Source organism: Arachis stenosperma, chromosome 1 (assembly GCF_014773155.1).
Source record: "Arachis stenosperma cultivar V10309 chromosome 1, arast.V10309.gnm1.PFL2, whole genome shotgun sequence".
Lineage (NCBI taxonomy): Eukaryota > Viridiplantae > Streptophyta > Magnoliopsida > Fabales > Fabaceae > Arachis > Arachis stenosperma.
Window position 1 is genome coordinate 129,018,719 of NC_080377.1, and position 22,333 is coordinate 129,041,051.

Genomic DNA, 22,333 nt, shown 5'->3' on the forward strand with positions numbered 1-22,333 from the left:
TGGAGGGATTTCAGTAACTTTCTTGCTCAGCTGACCCACTTGTCCTTCCAAGTTTCTAATGGAGGACCTTGTTTCATTCATGAAACTTTGAGTGGTTTTGATTAGATCAGAGACCATGGTTGCTAAGTCAGAGGTATTCTGCTTAGAACTCTCTGTCTGTTGCTGAGAAGATGATGGAAAAGGCTTGTTATTGCCAAACCTGTTTCTTCCACCATTATTATTGAAACCTTGTTGAGGTCGCTCTTGATTCTTCCATGAGAAATTTGGGTGATTTCTCCATGAAGAATTATAGGTGTTTCCATAGGGTTCTCCTAGGTAATTCACCTCTTCCATTGAAGGGTTCTCAGGGTCACAAGCTTTTTCCTCAGATGAAGCTTCCTTAGTACTGCCAGGTGCATTTTGCATTCCAGACAGACTTTGAGAAATTAAATTGACTTGTTGAGTCAATATCTTGTTCTGAGCCAGTATGGCATTCAGAGTGTCAATCTCAAGAACTCCTTTCTTCTGACTAGTCCCATTGTTCACAGGATTCCTTTCAGAAGTGTACATGAATTGGTTATTTGCAACCATTTTAATTAGTTCCTGAGCCTCTGTAGGCGTCTTCTTCAGATGAAGAGATCCTCCAGCAGAGCTATCCAAAGACATCTTGGATAGTTCAGAGAGACCATCATAGAAAATACCTATGATGCTCCATTCAGAAAGCATGTCTGAGGGACATCTTCTGATTAATTGTTTGTATCTTTCCCAAGCTTCATAGAGGGATTCTCCATCCTTCTGTCTGAAGGTTTGGACTTCCACTCTAAGCTTACTCCATCTTTGAGGTGGAAAGAACTTTGCCAAGAAGGCATTGACTAGCTTTTCCCAAGAGTCCAGGCTTTCTTTAGGTTGAGAATCCAACCATATTCTAGCTCTGTCTCTTACAGCAAAAGGGAATAGCATCAGTCTATAGACCTCAGGGTCAACCCCATTAGTCTTGACTGTGTCATAGATTTGCAAGAATTCAGCTAAGAACTGATGAGGATCTTCCATTGGAAGTCCATGGAACTTGCAATTCTGTTGCATTAGAGAAACTAATTGAGGCTTAAGCTCAAAGTTGTTTGCTCCAATGGCAGGGATAGAGATGCTTCTCCCATAGAAATCAGGAGTAGGTGCAGTGAAGTCACCCAGCACCTTCCTTGCATTGTTGGCATTGTTGTTGTTTTCGGCTGCCATGGGTTCTTCTTCCTTGAAGAATTCGGTCAGGTCCTCTAAAGAGAGTTGTGCTTTGGCTTCTCTTAGCTTTCTCTTCAAGGTCCTCTCAGGTTCAGGGTCAGCTTCAACAAGAATGCCTTTGTCTCTGCTCCTGCTCATAAGAAAGAGAAGAGAACAAGAAGATGTGGAATCTTCTATGTCACAGTATAGAGATTCCTTGAGATGTCAGAGGAAAAGAAAAAGAGAAGAAAGAAGGTAGAAAAAAAAAATTCGAGCTTGATGAGACAAAGTTCGAATTGTGCATTAAGAAGGAGTAGTACTCCATACATAGAAGGATGTGGGAAGGAGGGAAGAGGATTTTCGAAAATTAATTAAAAAGATGTCAAAAACATTTTAAAAATTGATTGATAATTTTCGAAAATTGAAAGTGGAAAAGAAATCAAGTGATTTTTGAAAAAAAAAAATTTCGAAATTAGAAGTTAGAAAGATTTGATTGAAAACTTAATTTGAAAAAGATGTGATTAAAAAGATGTGACTGAGAAGATATGATTTGAAAACAATTTTAAAAGATATGTTTTGAAAACAATTTTAAAAGATTTGATTTTGAAAATTAGTGACTTGCCTAACAAGAAAAGATATGATTCAAACATTAAACCTTTCTCAACAGAAAAGGTAATAAATTTGAGATGTTCAATCAAATCATTAATTGTTAGGAAGTATCCTTGAAAAAGGAAAGAAATTGATTTTGAAAACATTTGATTGAAAAGATATGATTTGAAAAAGATTTGATTTTGAAAAACTTTGAAAACTTGAAAAAAAATTGATTTTGAAAACAAAATCTTCCCCCTAGCACCATCCTGGCGTTAAACGCCCAGAATGGTATACATTCTGGCGTTTAACGCCCAAAATGCTACCTTTTTGGGCGTTAAACGCCCAACCAGGTACCCTAGCTGGCGTTTAAACGCCAGTCTGTCTTCTTCACTGGGCATTTTTGAATGCTCAGCTTTTTCTGTATAATTCATCTGCAGCATGTTCTGACCCTTCAATTCTCTGTATCATTGACTTGAAAAGACACAAATAAAAAATATTTTTGGATTTTTAATAATAAAGAACAATCAAAATGTAACTAGAACCAGACAACAATGCATGCAGGACACCAAACTTAGCAGTTTGTATACTACTGACACTATCAAAATGAGAATGCATATGAGACACACAAAATACTTCAAGTCAATAGAATTCAAAGATTAGAACACAAAAATCATCAAGAATTACTTGAGGATCCTTAAGATACATGAATGAATGCATGCAATTGACACCAAACTTAAGATGAGACACTAGACTTAAGCAAGAAACATCAAATATTTTTGGTTTTTATGATTTTGTAAATTTTTTTTGTATTTTTCGAAAATTAAGTGGGAAAAGATATCAAAATTCTTAATGAGAGTTCCAGGAATCAGTGCAATGCTAGTCTAAGACTCCGGTCCAGGAATTAGACATGGCTTCACAGCCAGCCAAGCTTTCAAAGAAAGCTTCGGTCCAAAACACTAGACATGACCAAAGGTCAGCCAAGCCTTAGCAGATCATTGCTTCAAAAGCAAAATTGATGAAAATCAACAAGCTCTTGTGGTGATAAGTTGAAACCTCGGTCCAATCAGATTAGACATGGCTTCTCAGCCAGCCAGATTTCAACAAATCATCATGAAACTCTAGAATTCATCTTCAAGAATTTTGAAAAAAAAAAAATACCTAATCTAAGCAACAAGATGAACCGTCAGTTGTCCAAACTAGAACAATCCCAGGCATTGTTACCAAAAGCTTGCTCAAAACTTGAACAATCCCCGGCAACGGCGCCAAAAACTTGGTGCGCGAAATTGTGAACAATACTTTTTTCACAACTCTCATAATCCCCGGTAGTGGCTCCAAGAACGTGGTAGCTCAGTACCATGGCATTACACAACTTCGCACAACTAACCAGCAAGTGCACTGGGTCGTCCAAGTAATAAACCTTACGCGAGTAAGGGTCGATCCCACGGAGATTGTTAGTATTGAAGCAAGCTATGGTCATCTTGTAAATCTTAGTCAGGCAAACTCAAATGTATATGATGATGAACGAAAATAACACAAAAGATAAAGATAGTGATACTTATGTAATTCATTGGTAGGAACTTCAGATAAGCGCATGAAGATGCCTTCCCTTCCGTCTCTCTGCTTTCCTACTGCCTTCATCCAATCCTTCTTACTCCTTTCCATGGCAAGCTCGTGTAGGGTTTCACCATTGTCAGTGGCTACCTCCCATCCTCTCATTGAAAACGATTGCATATGCTCTGGTCACAGCATAGCGGAATTCATCTGTCGGTTCTCAATCAGGCCGGAATAGAATCCAGTGATTCTTTTGCGTCTGTCACTAACGCCCCGCCCTCAGGAGTTTGAAGCACGTCACAGTCATTCAGTCATTGAATCCTACTCAGAATACCACAGACAAGGTTAGACCTTCCGGATTCTCTTGAATGCTGCCATCAGTTCTCGCCTATACCACGAAGACTCTGATCTCACGGAATGGTTGGCTCGTTTGTCAGGCGAGCACTCGGTTGTCAGGCGATCAACCATGCATCGTGCAATCAGGAATCCAAGAGATATTCACTAAGCCTCAGATGCTTGTAGAACAAGAGTGGTTGTCAGTCACTTTGTTCATGGGTGAGAATGGTGATGGGCGTCAATCATCACCTTCATCAAGTTGAAGAACAAGTGATATCTTGGACAAAGAACAAGCGGAATTGAATGGAAGAACAATAGTAATTGCATTAATACTCGAGGTACAGCAGAGCTCCACACCTTAATCTATGGTGTGTAGAAACTCCACCGTTGAAAATACATAAGAACAAGGTCTAGGCATGGCCGAATGGCCAGCCTCCCAATGTGATCAAAAGATCTCCAGAAAAAGGTTCCAAAGATCCGAAGATTCTTAATACAATAGTAAAAGGTCCTACTTATAGAAAACTAGTAGCCTAAGGTGTACAGAAATGAGTAAATGACATAAAAATCCACTTCCGGGCCCACTTGGTGTGTGCTTGGGCTGAGCAATGAAGCATTTTCGTGTAGAGACTCTTCTTGGAGTTAAACGCCAGCTTTTATGCCAGTTTGGGCGTTTAACTCCCATTTAGGTGCCAGTTCCGGCGTTTAACGCTGGAATTTCTTGAGGTGACTTTGAACGCCGGTTTAGGCCATCAAATCTTGGGCAAAGTATGGACTATTATATATTGATGGAAAGCCCAGGATGTCTACTTTCCAACGCCGTTGAGAGCGCGCCAATTGGGCTTCTGTAGCTCCAGAAAATCCACTTCGAGTGCAGGGAGGTCAGAATCCAACAGCATCTGCAGTCCTTTTTGGTCTCTGAATCAGATTTTTGCTCAGGTCCCTCAATTTCAGCCGGAAAATACCTGAAATCACAGAAAAACACACAAACTCATAGTAAAGTCCAGAAAAGTGAATTTTAATTAAAAACTAATAAAAATATAATAAAAACTAACTAAAAGATACTAAAAACATACTAAAAATAATGCCAAAAAGTATACAAATTATCCGCTCATCAGCACCATTCCAAACAATTTTTCTAGGCTCCATCTGTGACAGATCTCTATTCGGAACTAAAAATTTGGCTTACATAACATCCCGCTCAAACTCTTCTACAAAGGTATCTAAAATCTCAGTCTGTTTATTTTTTTCTAACTCCTTTAGTTTTATAGTCACTTCAATTACCTGATCTTTCATGCTAGACAAATCACTATCTTTCTTCTTTAACAGCTCAGGCTCTTTCTCATAGTTGCTCTTCCTAAGCTTCAACTCTTTCTCTTTTTCAGCAAGTTTAGCTTCCAACTTTACAATTAAATTTTTCTTCAACTCCAACTCTTTTTTAATTTGTTTGGCTCTTCGGCTAAAAGTTTGGAGGTTATGATATGGCTGTTATAACTTAATCAAAATATTATAAATCGGCCTTGTACGTTATAATTCGGCTCATGTGTTATAATCCGTTCAAAAGTTATAACTCGATCTTGCACACTAAAACGTATATCATAACGTCCTGATATGATATTACTCTTCTTCAATACAAATGATTTCTAAAGCATAACTGTTAATATCTAGCCTCACATATAAAAGGAGATAAGACACTTTATCAAAGGAAAAATCATACTTTTACACATTAATTGATTTAAGTATCGAAATATTTTTTCATAGTATCATTTCTTTTTATTGAATTTGGATTCTCTAAAGTTTGAATTTCACTTTAGAGAGTAAAGTGTGATCTCTCACAATTGATTTTATAGGTGGGACTAAGAATAAATATGAAAGAGAAACTATTCAAAAATAGAAGATCACACTTTATTCTTTAAAGTGAAATTCAAATTTTAGAGGATCCAAATCCCTCTTTATTCTTTATTCTTTCTGCACCAAATGTATCTCTTTCCGAACAAAAAATTCGAAATCAAAATAAAAAACTCAAAATTAACTGTGAAGAGAACGAGTTATACTACCTACTCAATTCACGCAAAAACACTGGTAGAATACTATTGCTATCTCTCGATAAGTTGGCGGGACTCTTTGAATTACAGGTTGTAGAAAGATAGATGAAATAACCGTTCACATGATTCAGAAAGAGCAATGGTAGGGGCCAGCAATTTTTGTGATTGTTAGCCATCAATTAGTCATCAATAATGATTTGATGGTGTGAGATTGATGTAAAATTTCATCCAATAACTTACTTTTCTCTCCTGGTTACATGCTGGCCAAAATTCAATAAAACTGGTGCCTCCTAAACTTTTCCATTCAGAAATCAATCCAAAATTATTGAACAAGCTTATTAGCATATATGAAATGTGACGAAATTATTTCCCAAGTCAATTAATTAATTAATTAAGGAACTAAAGTCCAAAACCCACCATCAGTGTCATCAACCGGCATGTCTTCCCCATAACTGAGCATTTATTTCGAAATAAATGTTCTAATACATTCCAACGACCTCCAAATGCTTCCTCTACAACTATATATATTCATAGTAAGCATTATTTATTGAATAATATCCGTAGAATGAAAATGACCGGGGAGTTATATACTAAGTGCAAAATTGTTGTAAAAGTATTGCTTTAATTCTTTATTAAAACATTATTATTGTTTAAAAATATGTTGTATGCAAGGAAATTTAAATTGGAATATAGTAAACACATCTCTGAAGGGCGCACGCCCTAGCTAGCTACCTAATAGCTATAACACATCAAAGTGGTACGTCGTTACGTGATATATTATTTCTATTAATTGATGTTCTTAATTATACAAATTAGATGCATTATTATGCAGACTCTTAAATTGACGAGGCCAGTATTGAAATCTAAGCTTATGTTAGTATTTAATAAAACGATAATGTTAGGGAATAATAAAAAATCAGTCTAAACACTTTAAATTTATTTTATTTAATATTTATTTATTTTAACAATAATTAATAAATACTAATAAAATAAATTTTGACTGTTTTTAATTAATATTTTTTTATTACCTAATATTTTTGTTAATAAGAGGTTTGAAGAGTGACATAGTCAACAAATTATCAGGAAATGCAAACAATAGTGGAGGGATTGGAGATGGGACTAAATGGAAGAAATAGTCTCTTCTTCGTTGATATCAATGTGAATTAGATGTCATAATTCTAAAATATGGGAAAATGGAAATTTAATTATCAAGGTTGTTTTTGTAAGTTATGTTAGTTGTGAATCAAACTATTTTTATATGATGGATAAATTTTTTTTATTTACCTTACTAACATTTTTTATTTTAGAAAAATTTAATAGGTTAAAACTTAGGTACAATCGACTTCACGTGAAGTTGATAGCCGAGAGTCGTTAGATGAAAATTTAGTCAAATCAATCAAATCATCTTACGACTCTTAGTTATCAACTTCACAGGAAGTTAACTGCACACCTAAATTTCCACCAATTTAATATTCACACCAAATAATCCATTCCCGATATTTCAAAGCAATTTCAATGTACTAAACTCATAAACCTAACTGATCCTTTATCATATAAAAAGTTATAATAATTCGATTTTGTTTAAAGAGTCTGATACAACAACGTGGTAAATTATTTGCATAGGAATTAAACTCTACCAACAAGATTTTCTTTAATCCTTGCCTGAAAAATATATAATTTTAATGCTTCAAATCTTTTACAAAGACGATTATACCGTGTAGAGATTTTTTTATGTTAATTTTATATTAAATATGTGAATCATTGGATTTTTTTATTAAACGACGAGATAAGCCTGAAAAATGGATTTTGATAATAATTTTTATAATTATTTATTTTACTAATTAAAATATTTACTTTATTTATTTAAATAAAAAATCCATAAATCAATCTACGATGTCTATTCTGTGTTTTTTATACAAAAAGAAAATTAGTTCTTAAAATGAAACAACAACATATTAAAGCTTATCTAATTTATGTAATTTTTTAATATGAGTAATATTATATGACTAGCACAATTTATTATTTTTGAATAGTAATAATTAGCTAATAATATTTAACATTATTAGTAAAAAATATGATATTAGACTTAGACTACTAAACTAAAAATATTAGTTAATATTAATTAAAATTGTTATATAAATTAACAACAATAGAAGAGTGGCTTGACATCGAGCCTCTAGTATTTATATAATAAGGTATCTCCTATGTCTCAATAAACCAAATTTTATCTTCTAAGATGAATACCATTCTCTACTGTTATATTAAAAAAATTTGTCTTCTGGAGGAGATTTTAAACATCTTATACATCTCCTATCCTTTTAATATTCTATATTAATTTCTGGTCCGTCGGATTAAAAAATATTTTAAAAATGATGTACTATACGTCTATAAATAATTTTTTTGGGTATATTTTGAATAATTTTTAATAGAGAACTATTTAGATAAAGATATTTAAAATATTTTTTAATAATTAAAATTTAATACATATAATCGATTAAACTGTATTATTTTTATCAAAATTAGGCTAAAAAAATTAATTTGACAAAAAAAAATAGTGAATCAAATCTTGAACTGATCTAAATTAATATTATCTTTTATAGAAAATGACTATAATACCTTTATTATAGAAAATAACTAAAATACTCTTATTATATATATTAATTATGAGAATCTTAAATTCTAGCCCTTTATTTTTCTGCCGTCATAAGGTTAGGATTAGAGTTTTTTTTAATATATATATATATATATATATAATAGGAATATTTTAGTTATTTTTCATAATAAGAGTATTATAGTTATTTTTCATAAAAAATAATATTAATTTAGATCGATTCAAGATTTAATTCACAATTTTTTTGGTCAAATTAATTTGTCTGACCTAATTTTAATAAAAATAATACAGTTTAATCGATTACATATGTTAAATTTTAATTACTAAAAAATATCTTTAAAAAAATACTTTTTAAACGTTTTTAGTTTAGTAGCTCCATTTTCAATAATCTAATTCTAGCCACAAGTATCAAAGTATTCTTGAATAAAACTTTTGAACTAATTTGAATTCACCAGTTTACCCCGACTAGAAATTTGACTATAAAGATTTGTAACGTACATCATCACGAACGAGTTCTAAAGGAAAAAAAAATTGTTTCCACCCGGAAAAAAGTTGCTTATCTTAAAAAGGTTCATGAATCCAGCAAAATCCCATAGAAGGTCCACACTACTACACAGAACAGTGTCAGTTGTGGGGCATTTATTTTTGATTAATTAACTGATGAGTTCATTCGTTCCCTTAAATAAATATAAAGTGTTTAAATCTAATATTATGTATATAGTAATTTATACTAACAATAAATCTTTAAATAAAATTTAGATGTGTAAAGTATTAATTCTTGATCTGTTTGAACTAGAAGATATTGTAAGCAACCAAACAAAAATGTTCCGTTGTGGGGCTAACCCCTCTTACACCTTAAAATATACTCTGCGCAATCAACAAAACGGAAGGTACCTAATCAATTTCTATGCCTTCTTGTGGCCGTTCAAATTAAATCGCTATGCCATTATTAAGACATATCGTACACCACAAAATTATTCCGCTGCATATATTATAATTATAAATTCATGATGTCCACATAATAATAATGCTCTCTTATTATATTATAAAGAGCTACCCTAGCTAGTAGATCTATATATATATTTCATTGGCCCATAAGTTGTTACTAACACCTCTAATTTTTTTTCTTTTTTTGTTTGAACAATCTTGATTCTTTATGGATGACTGTTGATTCGAATTGGGCAAACAGCTTGTAATAATTCATGCCAATTGAAAAATTGTTCACTTATTATTTGGATCTTTTGGCAGGTTAGTTGCATCTTATGTATAATATATAGACGACAATTTAATTAATTATAGGAGTGGATGAATCCAACTTAGCCTGCCATGTTAAGACAGAGGAAAAACCAAAATGAAATGAATTCATCTGTTGACTATATATTCTACTATGTATAAAAAATCTGAAAAATTACCATAACAATGGACCGATTTGTTAATGATAAAATGCATCAAGGGTTTATATGGTTATTTATAAAGATGGAAAATTGTTGAAGCTAATAAAATAAAAGATCACATCCTAGGTAGATAGTGACCTTTTTATAGGGTAACCCAACAAAGAGGTGTTGGCAAGGGTAGGGGTCCATGGATGTTGCATGTCTAGAAGCAGATCAATGGGGGACAAATGTGCCCCAGAAACTAATGATTAGTCCCACATCCACATTAGGCATTATCTCATTTTGATTCCACATATCAAATCTTAGGGTAAAATTTATGCATATCTATTCCTTGCTCACACCCTCATACACATCACACATGCCTCTGCCTTTAATTAATTCATTTGCATGTCATTTGTCATCTTCTTTCCTAACTAATAAAACATTATATTATATTAATTATTGGTCTTCCTTATAATATGCTTGTGATTCCAATTCCATTGAGTAGTCTTTGTTGAGAGGGGAATAATTGGAATCATGGCTAGTAACCAAAAGAGAGGGTTCTTGTACATTTATAAAGCTGGAATAACAGGAAATCATCATCAGAGAAAGAAAGACGAGGATAATCAAGGCAAGAAATCCAGTTCATCTAGAACTTGGTTGCAAAGGCTAACCAGAACTCGAAATTCTTCAAATGCTGAAAAGATTGTTGTTGAAGAAGGTGGGTTTGTGGAAGCAAGAAATTCAACATCAGGCTTGGAGTTAGGAGGAGGAGGAGGAGGAGAAGGATTTGTAGAGGGAAGAAAATCAGTTTCTTGCATAGAGACAAGAACAGCAGCATCATCACCAGCAGTAACAGTATCAAAAGGAGTGATATTTGAAGAGAGAAGAAAATCAGTGTCTCAGATTGAGGGAGATTTTGGAGGAGGAGGAGTAGAAAAGGTTGTTGTTGATGAAGGAAGAAAATCAGTGTCACAGATTGAGACATTGTCATCAGTGACAGCATATCTTCAGGTTAAGGTTTTGGTTTCTGACATGCCAAGTTTCATGCAACTGCATGCCTTTCGTTCTGCTAGAAGAACCTTTGATAGCTTGGAACAGTTTAGTTCTAAACACATTGCTCATAACATTAAGAAGGTATATATAAACTTTACTGTTTTTCCTATCATCATCTTCAATACTTTCTCTGTTACTTTACACTATAGAATATGTGATAAATATTCTTATATTCTTGCTCTCTAATCTTTAAATATAATAAAAGTAAATGTCATTTTCACTGCTTGACCATTTGTTTGAAACACAAAACATCTTTTAAAAATTTAATCGATCTCTAATTATTCAAGTAACTGATTTAAGAAATTCATTTAATGTCTGTTTAGACCCTTCGTTTATAAAATCAGTTTAAAACAGCTACTTGAATGGTTAGGATCACTTAAAAATTTGTAAATTATAAAAAAATATTTTGTCTCTCAAATAAATGATTAAAGAATGAAATACAAAATAATATAATATAGTTAGTTCGTATGTATCGAAAATGTAATCGATTTCTAATTATTCAAGTAATTGATTTAAAAAATTTATTTAATGTCTATTTAGATTTTTAATATATGAGCAAGTCATCGTTTATAAGAACCGTTTAAAACAGTTATTTGAATGGTTACAAATTACAATCAGTTAAAAAATTTTAAATTATAAAAAAATATTTTGTTAATCAAATAAATGATTAAAAAATGAAAAAAAATAATATAATATAGTTAGTTTGTATGTATCAAAACATCTATCTAGTTTTTAGTTAGATGTGTTGAAATTGAAGTTAGATAAGCTTTATTTGCAATTTAAAGTTTTGTGAATAAACCAAAAAAGATAGATGTTATAGAACTATAGAAGATTGTGTTGCAAAGGTATTAAAAGTAGTAAAGATTATTATTCGGTTGGGGTTTGTTTTTGGAATTTTGCTTCTTGGATGATTGAGAATTGTGGAATGAAAGGTGACTAAACGACGCATGCATGTGTTGACATTTTCTCTTGAGTGAATAATTGATGAGATTGTGGTCCAATCAAAAAGGAGATCACACATCTAGCTAAAATGCTAAATAACATACATACACTGTTGTCATTTTCTGATTGGATCTCTTTCAATCTTCACCGTCCAAATGCTAACCCTATTAAGTTGCTACTTTACTTAATTGGTAGCTCGCTAGAGTCTCCTTAATTAATTAATTACTCCTTTCTTCTCATTATGAAGATCAAATCTTATTAATCACAAAATTCTCCAACACCCCATGTGTTAAACTCCTATAGCCCCTACAACTCTAGCTAAAATTTTACATTTTTTTTATTTTCTCATATAATAAGAAAAATAAAAATGGTACAATTGAATTGATATAATCCAATCTTATCTAATTTATTATATTTCCCTAATATGAATTCTCAGGCTCAACTCTCACCCCATGTGCACTGCATAGACAGTGTATGTTGATTTATTTATAAATATTTGGTCAGCAAGATTTATGAAATATAGTGATTTAATTATTTGTTTTCAATATTTTATTTTTAATAACATTACATTATTTTATGGTGTGTTGGTTCATGTGCAGGAATTTGACAAAGCTTATGGTCCGGTGTGGCATTGCATTGTAGGTTCAAGCTTTGGTTCTTTCGTGACGCATGCAACGGGTTGTTTTCTTTATTTCTCAATGGAAAATTTGTATATTTTACTGTTCAAGACCAAAGTTAAGAAGACCTTGGGTAAAGGTACATGTTAATATAATATCATATAATTATTATATATATAAATATATATAAGAGTTAGCTGCTAGCACATCCACTTTTTATGCTGGCAAAGTTATTCAAATTTCTTGTATGTACATGAAAATTGGAATCTAATAAATTAAGTTTTCTTTAACAAATTTTCTGTTCTACTCTTTTTGGTTTTGCTTTCATTTTTATTTGGTGTGACAGTTTGATAACAGCTTACCATTTTGGAATCTTATAACAACTGGGTTATTTTCATATATTTTTCTTATTGGTTGGGAATCTGAATGGATCCAGCTCATCTCTGGTATATACTATAAAGACTTTTTTTTAATGTTTTCAGCTGTCAAATTTTCTCTCAAGGATTATTATACTTGTTCCATATAACATAAGAGTTTAAATTTAATTTACTACTCATATTCTATTGTCATTATTTTTCCTTTTTACAAAGAATTAATTCTAAAACGGTTTTAAGAAAGGAGATGGATAAAATACAGCACTTGAAGTTCAATAAAGTATATATAGAAAACTAACTGTTAAATTACGAACTCAATATCACATTATTAAATGGATAAATTACCAAAACATTAATCATTAAAAGGAGTTAATTTTTTTTTTGTGTTATTCCTTTGTCGGCTCATTTTTTAATATGAAAAAAATTTTGGTGTTTTTGTCTAAATAGAATAAAGAGATAGAATTGTATGTGAATGTGGCGGTCTGACGCAAGTTGAGTATTAATCATTTTCATAGTTTGCACCATAACAGCATGCAGACTGCGTATACCCGACACGTAGGTTGCATATTGCGTGTGATTGACTAGTGATGCAACACGTGGGTAGCGTGTTGCTTCTTTCGTCTACTTTGTTCGAGAAAATCAATTGGAGTTCCAACATAAAATTTTTAAGGATACGACAATGATAAATGATTTTAATTGCAAGAAGACTCGTGATGAAATAGAAAACGAATCAGTCTCAGGTCCTTTAAGTTTATCAGATTTTGAAGACATTTTTTTTAATAAGAGAGCTCGACACAATAAAGTGGAGCGACAAACAAACCGACACTACGACATAAACAAGTAGAAAAAAACTTTCTTAATGTCATCTACGGCATAGCCATCAACAACAAAAAGGATCTAAACTACTCCATTCTCTAACACTGTTTAAAGATTTCTGAAATACCTTATCTGCACTCCCTTCCTTGTTATTAAAAATTCGTCCGTTCTTCTCTAGCCAAATGTTCCAAATAACCGAAAAGAAGCACATAAGCCACTTGTTACGCTCTACCTTCTTGTTAGCAACACATGTCCAACTCTCAAAATGTTCTTTTAGTGAGCTCGGAATAATCCATGATCTCCTTAATTCAGATAGCCATTGATACCACACCTGCCAAGTAAACTCACAACCCAGGAACAAATGATGAATATGTTCAACTTCTTTATTACACAAAATGTACATGTTATCACCTTGACTAATAATTCCCAATCTAAGCAGTATTTCTTTAGTATTCACTCTTCCTATCAGAGTAAACCAAATAAATAACTCCACTCGTGGCGACACCAAACCTTTCCATAAGGTTCTTGTGAAACTGTAGCTGGTTATGTCCTCCGGAAGAGATTCTAACTGTACTATCTGCACAAAAGAGTTAGTTGAAAATATACCTTCTTTGTCAAACTTCCAAAAAATTCTGTCTTGCTTATCATGTGCCAGCTTTACAAGTCTTAAAGTCTCATGCAATTGAACCACTAAATCTAACTCCCATTGGTATAAATCTCTCTTCCACTGGAAATTTCAAATCCACTCTAACCCATCCCAGAACCCACAATCCCCTATGACTAATCCTTTTTGGTTTGAAATGGAGAAAAGTCTTGGAAAACTCATCTTTAATGGACCACTTTGTAACCAGACATCTTCCCAGAATCGAGTCCTCCTTCCGTCACCCACCTCCATAGACAACCCCGCAATCATTTTATCTTTCACAACACTATCCTTGAACTGTAGCTACAGATATCCTTCCATGGACCTTCTCTAATAGGTAATGTTTGAGCTGATAACATCACACTGGGGTTCAAATCATAGTAAGAGCATACAACCTTCTTCCATAATAGATATTCTTCTTTTGAAAAACGTCACCACCACTTAAATAGTAGTGCAGTGTTTCTGACCACGGCATCACCTATTCCCAATTCACCCAATTTTTAGGGGCTTGAACTACCTCCCACTTAACTAGTGCCAGACCATTCTTGCCTTCCTTCTTGCTTCACAGGAATCTTCTCTGTAGCGATATCAACTTTTCTGCCACTGTTTTTGGCATTTTATACATTATCAAAAAAAGCTTACTTTAGCCAAGTTTTAAAAATAAGAGACCAATTCAAGTGAAGTTGAGAAGTGTGAGGAAGTGTGACATGAAAGAGAAACAAAATTCTTTTTAGCAAGATCAAAAGATAAAAAAATTAAAACATAAAATAAGAAATGAGAAATGGTGAAAAAATGATCAAATTAGAAGTGGAATCATAAGAGAAAGAAGGATACAAAAGGAAAAAGAAGAGCGAAACATAAATTCAGAGAAAAAACTAGTAAGAACAGAAGTGAGGCAGACTTTGAGGGAGAGGTTCCAACTGCAAGTAAAGATGAAAAATTTGAAAGTAAAATTACTAAAATATGGAGAATAGGATCGCAACTTAATTTGTCTTGTAGCGATGATGAAGCTCTTGTAAATTAAATTAGACAGGACTTGGGTGAAAAAAATGAGATGGAAGATATGAGTATAACCATAAGGACCAGAAGAAGGAAGAGAGTGACACAACGATAGGAATCAGAAGAAAGATGTTCAATATGAAAAAAGTATGGTATAAGTCTTGTTTTGTCTTTCTTCTAAAGTTGTGTTGGTGTCTTACTTGGTGTGTTTGGTTAGGCATTTTTGTTTTTGTGATATTTGAAATGTTGTGTTAGAGTATTTCTTTATATTAGTTTCTATTTTAATTTTTTTGAGCATGAGTTGTTGTGATCTCTTGCTTTGTAGTTATGTAGACACTGAATACTAATTTAATATCTCTTTTGGAATCAAGAGTTTTACAAAGGATCCAGAAAGAAAGTTGCTAACCATATTTTTTTATAATGAAACAGAGTTAAAACGTCCAAAAGAAAACCTAGATACAAACTAAATGAGGTAAGGTAACCCCTCTTTCATTATCACTAATAATCCTCCCAAGATCAGGGAGAGGTGTATCCCCAAAAATAAAATTAGCTTCGATTATTAAACTCTTTTTTGCTAGGTAATCTGCAATACATATTACCTTCTCTATATATTTGAACAAAATGAATATTCCAATTTTTCTTTTTAATTCATATATCTTGCTAACCACAACATTAGGGTTGGAGGCCAAACTTTTTTAATTGTTGAGAAACTTTATCACTGATCCAGCATCTATCTCTACCACTATTTTTTAAAAACTCATTGTCCAAGCTAACTCTAATGTCTTTTTCACACCGCAGAGTTCCGCCATGAAAGCTGTTCCGACTCTAATTTTGTGAGAGAAGCCCGCTATCCAGCGCCCCTCCTTATTCCGTAGAATTCCTCCATAACTGGTAGTTCTTGGATTGCCCTGAACTGTTTCATCAGAGTTCAGTTTGATCCATCCTGCCGGTGGGGGGTTCATCGAACGTTCCTCTCATTTCTTCCTCTTTTTTGCCCGATGAGGTAAGCTTTTTCAAGAGCACCTTTAATGTTCTTGGCTTGTTTATTAATTTCTACATATGGTTGCATTGGTCTTGTATACTGTTGTTCATAAATTTCTTTGTTCCTCCATTGCCAAATTCTTCAATAAACTATGATAAACACATCCCTCCAATCTATCTCTTCTTCTTTCTCCAGTTGCTGTTGAAAATTTGTTTCTATCCAATTGTCCCATTCCAATTGAAAGAAATTATGGATTTCGTCTGTTTTAACTAGGTCCACCCAAATTGTTGAAGCTTTCGGACAATTTTTTAGCACATGAAAGATGTCTTCTTGTCCTCTATTACATAGCTCTTCTCTAATTTGTCATCAATTTCTTGTGCATGACTGTCCACAAGAATATTTTCGCTCTTTATGGTCCTCTCCAACTCCAGAGTTGTTTGCAAATAGTTTTTTTCCTCACTTGGCCACTTTTTAAGTTCTTTGTAGGTAGAGTTAATAGAAAAATTTTCATCTTGAGACAGTTTCCTCTTCTTCCATCATCCTCATTTTCTGCCTGAGGTGGTGGTTTGCATATAATTTCCATCACAATCACAGGAGGCAACTTCTGATTAAGTCTGTCTATGTTCCATTCGCCATTTTGCTTGGTCCATTCTCATACTAGACTTTCAACATTCATAGTGTCCAGATTTAACACTTTATTTACAAGAATCTTTTTATTCTCTAACCAATTTCACTTCCAAAAAAATGTAGATAATCCATTTTCAATGTAGTAAATAGAACAATTTAAAAACATAGGCCATAGTTTTATAATTTCTCTCTAAAAGAGTGAATCTCCTCGTTTTGCTTGCATAAGATTGTTCAACCTATTTCCTTGCAATACTTATTAGAAAGAACTTGAACCCATAGTGCTTTGGAATTTTTCGTAACTTGCCAAATGATTTTTAGTAGGAAAGCATCATTCATAGTGTTGAGACTTATGAATCCTAGTCCTCCTAAATATTTTGATTGACAAAGGGTCTTCCAATTTATGAGATGTATTTTCTTCTTATCTACAGATTTATCTTCCCATATGAAGTTTCTCTGCAGTTTTTTCACTTCTAAATAGGTTCCTTTTGGTACTCTTTCATGTTGCATGCTGAAATTGAGAGCTGAGCTTAACACCGATTGAACTAGTGTAAGTCTTCCCACAAGTGATAAGAACTTACTCTTCCACCCTTTCAATTTGTTACGGACTCTCTCTAGTATGTATTTGAAGTTTTCTTTTCCTTTTCTTTTACTAGTGATCATAGCCCCCAAGTAACGGCCTAAGTCCCTTTGCTCTTTAAAACTCGAATATTTAGTGATTTCATCCCAAATGTTCATATTAGTTTTTTTAGAGAAAATAATGGCGGATTTATCTATATTGATCTTCAGTCAAGATGCTTTGCAAAAGGTTTCAATCACCCCTGTCACTTCCTTAATCTGATCCATTGTTGCTTCAGCAAACAAGAGAAGGTCATCTGCGAACATAAGGTGGGATATGTCAGGTCCTTCCCTTTCCACTCTAATTGGCTTCCATAAACCTCTCTGAACACGGTCTTCTATGAGGTGAAAAAGTTTATTTATGCTGATGATAAACAGGTAGGGAGAGATGGGGTCTTCCTGTCTCAAGCGTCTTTTAGGCACAAACTCTTTTGTTCTATTACCATTCCAAATCACACTGTAAGAAATCGTTTGGACACAGTTCATAATTAAATTGACTAGGTGGCTTGGAAAATTAAATTCTTGAAGTCTTCTCATCATGAAATTTCAATTTATCCTGTCATATGCCTTCTCAAAATCAATTTTGATGGCCATAGGTTATTTTTTTTCCTTTCATTCTTCTCATGGTGTGCATCATCTCCTTGGAAATCATAATATTATCTTGAATTTTTCTTTCCGGGACAAAACTAGATTGATGAGCCGCAATTTTGTCATTAAAGTGAGGCTTTATTCTATCAACCAGGATCTTAGTTATAACTTTGTAGCACACATTGCAAAGAGCAATAGGTCTGAATTGACTTATTAACTCAGGGTTGTTGAGCTTAAAGACAAGTGTGAAGAGGGTGGTGTTGCTTTGTTTTATTTGTTTGGGTTCGGTCCAACAGTTGTAGATGAATTGCACAGCTTCCCTTTCATTATCTCCCAGTTGTTTCCACTTTTTGGTGCCTTAAGCAATCTGATGCTGAAAATAGCTCTTTTTATCTCCATTTCCGTAGGCATAGCTATCAGTTTTCTACAATTAGAGGTACTAAAATTAGGCATCGAACTTGATAAATTATCAATTGGAATAATATTTACTTGTTCTTGGTATAGATCTTGGAAGTGTTTGAGGACATGTGCTTTTAGCTCTTCTTCTTCTTCGATCCAGTTTTCATCTTTGTTTTGAAGCTTTTGAATTCTATTTTTTCTCCATTCTGATGATGGTTTTGGTGTGGTAGTATCTTGTATTTCTATCTTTTTCTACTATTCATTCCTGTCTTGATTTTTGCGTCCAGAAAGTTTCTTCCTTATTTAGAATTTTATTCAGTTCTTTATTCAAATCTTACTCCAATTTGTCTAGATAAGAATTTACTCCGTATGTGTTGCTTCTTTGTATGCCCGCAATCCTGTTGAGAAATCTTCTTTTAGCTTTGAAAATATTTTCGAATATTTTCTTATTCCACTTTAGCAGGTCTTTTTTAAGTTCTCCAATAACTGTTAGTAGAGAGTTTTCTTTGTTCTAACTTATTCTTATGCAGTTTTAAAAATTCGGATGTAATTTTCACATGGCTTCAAGTCTGAAAGGTCTAGTATAACTACCGTTTCTTTCTTTTTCACATTTGATAAGAAGAAGGTAATGGTCAAAATTGGTTCTAGTAAGAACTTCAACAGTTGCTTGTTGGAATCTAGTTCTCCACATAGAGTTAGAGAGTGTCTTATCTAATCGTTTGAACACCCTATCATGCCCATTCCATTTTGGATCCTTCCACGTGAATCTTGATCCTATGAAACCTAAATCAATCTGCCCACATCTATTGATCCAATTTGTAAAGTTGTTACATGTTCTCATATCCAAAGCTGCTCCTCTTTTTTTTTCTGAAACATCCTTAATTTTATTAAAGTCACCGGCTATCAATCAATCTCCATCCATTGAGTTTGCTATGTTTAAGAGCTTAGGCCAAAGCTGATTTCTCATTTGATTGTGTAGATTAGCATACATTATTATCAAAAACCATTATTTATCTCTTTGATATTTGTAATACCCGGTCTAACCGAAATTAATTAAATAATGAGTAAGTAGGAGCGAATATGGTTGGAAGATTTGGCAATTGGAATTTGATGATTTCAATATGATATTTGGATTCAGTGAATTTTTTCGAGTCGGAAGACATAGTTTTCTGTGTAAAAGTGCGCAGTGGAATTTTGACCGGCAGTACCAGCTGAGACCTGTCTGGTACTGCAGCTGAGAAAGTTGATTATGAGTAAATAAGATTAAGAAATGAGGAATTATAATTAGGGGAGGTAGAAATATTTGAAGTGCGATTTAGAGCGCTAATGTTAAAGGTTTTGGTCCAAAATTGGGCCAACGGACAAAAATAAGTGAATTGGGCCTAAGTGGGCCCAAGACCCAACATATATAAACATTAGTTATGAGTATTTCAGCTCATTTTTACCCTAAAAGAGAGGTTGGGGCGCTGAATTAAGAAGAGAGAAGAGAAGAGAGAAAACCTAACTCTTTTTGATCTTCAAACCACCATAACTTGAGCTACGGAGCTCCGATTGACGAGCCGTTTGCGGCCACGTGTCGCTCTTCTCATCCTCTACAATTCTATCTAAGTTTTGTGGTGAGTATTCCATTCATCTCTGCCCAGTTTTCGAAATTTCCCACTGTTACACGTTTTTGGGAAGTTAGTGTTGAAATCTTGTGATTTTGGGTGTTTAGGGATACTCCAACATGGATTCTAAGTGGGTTCTATCCCTACTTCATATGGGATGAGGTAAGAAGTGCTCAAACCCTTGTGATTTATCATCTTTATGAGCCCTAGGTTGATGTATGTATGTGATATTGGTTATGTTAGTGTATTTGGTGATTTTGATGCACAATTGGGAGGTTGGTATTGCTTGTGGAGCTTTGGTGAGGCTTGGAGCTAAGGGTTGGTGGAGACTTCCATAGAAGAGGCTCAATTGATTTGGCTACAAGAGGTACGGTTTAAGTTTCATTTAAGTACCGTGTGGTGTGATGAGAATTCCTAGGCTAGATGCCCCTAGGATTAAGTTTGGATTGTGTAAATGGTTGATGCTAATATGCATAGTTGGTATGTAATGTGAATTGATGATTGGGTTGAGAATTGTGTGGCCTTGTATGCTTGGTGTATTGAAAATTTGATGTATTGGGTAATGAGTATTAATTTGTGGTTTATGCATTTAAATTGTGAAATTGGGCCGGAGGCCGTAAATTTTGGGCCGGAGGCCGGAAAGAGGTAAGGGAGGTAAGTTGATGTGTGCATTGTATGATGACACAAGTGATTGGATGAATTTCATATAATGAATATATGAATGATTGGGTTGGTGATTGAATAATGTGGTTTGAGGAGTTGAAGTGTGAAAATAGGTAATTTTGGGTGAAATTGTATAGATGAAGTATGTTTGATTTTGGTTGATATATATTATATGGTCATATATGTGAGTATGATTATTGATGCCTTGATGGTATGATAATGCATGAGAGATATGTATGTTGTGATATATGCTTGTGGAATGATTAAGGTTGATTTGGGGGGTGAAACCACGTGATAGTGAGTACGATATTGGTTATGTATAATGATGGTTGATTGGAAATAGTATTGTTGGAAATTGGGATGAGGAAGGATGTATGACATGTTGATATGTTTGTAATTTAGCCATTTGTTTGAAATGGGTAAAGATGGTTATATGGCGGTTTTGTGAATTGTGGTAAGGTGTTAATGTATGAGTTGAGGAGGCTTGATGTTGATTTTGGTATATTTTGATTGGTTTCAAAAAGGGTTGAAATTGGCATGTTTTGGTTGATTTTGAAAAGAGTTGAAAATGGCTTGTTTTGAAAATGGCACCTTGTGGTTTTATATGAAAACATGGTTTTTGGGCATACTTTGACGGGACATAACTTGGACTACGGATCTCTGTTTTGTGCCAAATCTGTTTAGAAATGAAATTGGATCCGGGATGTCCATGCCGTTCGAAGAACGGGTGAAAAACGATTTAAAATGAGGAAGTTATGTCCGTCGGAAGATTGGGGGTTGAATCTGTGAATTCTGCAGCTTTTAACTTAGAAATTCTTTTAGCAGAATGACCCTCCACGCGTAGGCGCACTTGGCGCGTACGCGTCGTTCTTCGAGAAGGCACCATCCACGCGAGCGCGTGGTGTGCGCGTGCGCGTCGATGCGCTGCACCCAATGCCCAGCCATTTTCCCGAGAGTTGTGCCAGAGTTGTGCCAGTTTTGTGCCTGGGGCGCAAATGCACCCACGCGCACGCGTCGTCTGGCTGTGTTTCAATCCGCGCGTCCGCGTGTATGACGCATACGCGTCGATGAGCTTTGTGGGCATCCACGCGTGCACGTGGAGTACGCGTACGCGTGGCCCTGTTTTCATGCCAAAGTTGATACTTGAGTTTTAAAAGCCAAATCTCATACTTTTAAGCCTCCGATCTCACCCCTTATGTATTAAATCATTATGATATGCTTAGTAATGAGAAAGGAACTAGGGGATGTGGTAACTTGCGAGTGAAGCAAGGGGAAAAGTTATGATCAATGGCGATCAACGATGATTATATGAGATATGGAGGATGACGGTAGGAGTACCGTGTATGCCATGAGCCGAAGGGCTATATTTATTGATAAATGGCTGGTTCCTGATTGGACTATGAGCCGGATGGCTGAGTTATTACCGGGTCACGGAAAAGCCATTATTGATTATGGCTGAGAATAATTGCATATATGATTAATGAATGAATGTGTTAAATGGATAATAATTGAAGATGTTGAAATGTGATGTGTAACCCCGGGTAGTAGGCAGTGGCGTTGTCCACTTGCTCCGGGTGTGAGACGGAAAAGGATGTTTATGATAAATGGGTTTAATTATGGAGTTTTGAATGAATGTATTTGTGATACCTGGGTAGTAGTAAGGGTTGTGGTTCGTCCCACTTGCTCCAGGTTAATGTTTGAGATTTGATA

General features: G+C 34.0%; 1 protein-coding gene and 1 non-coding gene across 2 annotated transcripts; both read left to right on the top strand.

The window, feature by feature from the left end:
• Positions 1-699: 699 nt before the first annotated feature.
• LOC130952488 (small nucleolar RNA R71) lies at positions 700-807 on the top strand. The gene has a single exon (XR_009074672.1). It is a non-coding gene; the product is annotated as a small nucleolar RNA R71 (small nucleolar RNA).
• A 9,253-nt stretch (positions 808-10,060) lies between these two features.
• LOC130944193 (uncharacterized) lies at positions 10,061-12,515 on the top strand. Its single transcript, XM_057872387.1, has 2 exons — positions 10,061-10,832; positions 12,293-12,515. The coding sequence occupies exons 1-2, from the start codon at positions 10,233-10,235 to the stop codon at positions 12,458-12,460; spliced, it is 768 nt and encodes a 255-aa protein (XP_057728370.1). The 5' UTR covers positions 10,061-10,232; the 3' UTR covers positions 12,461-12,515.
• Positions 12,516-22,333: the final 9,818 nt, after the last annotated feature.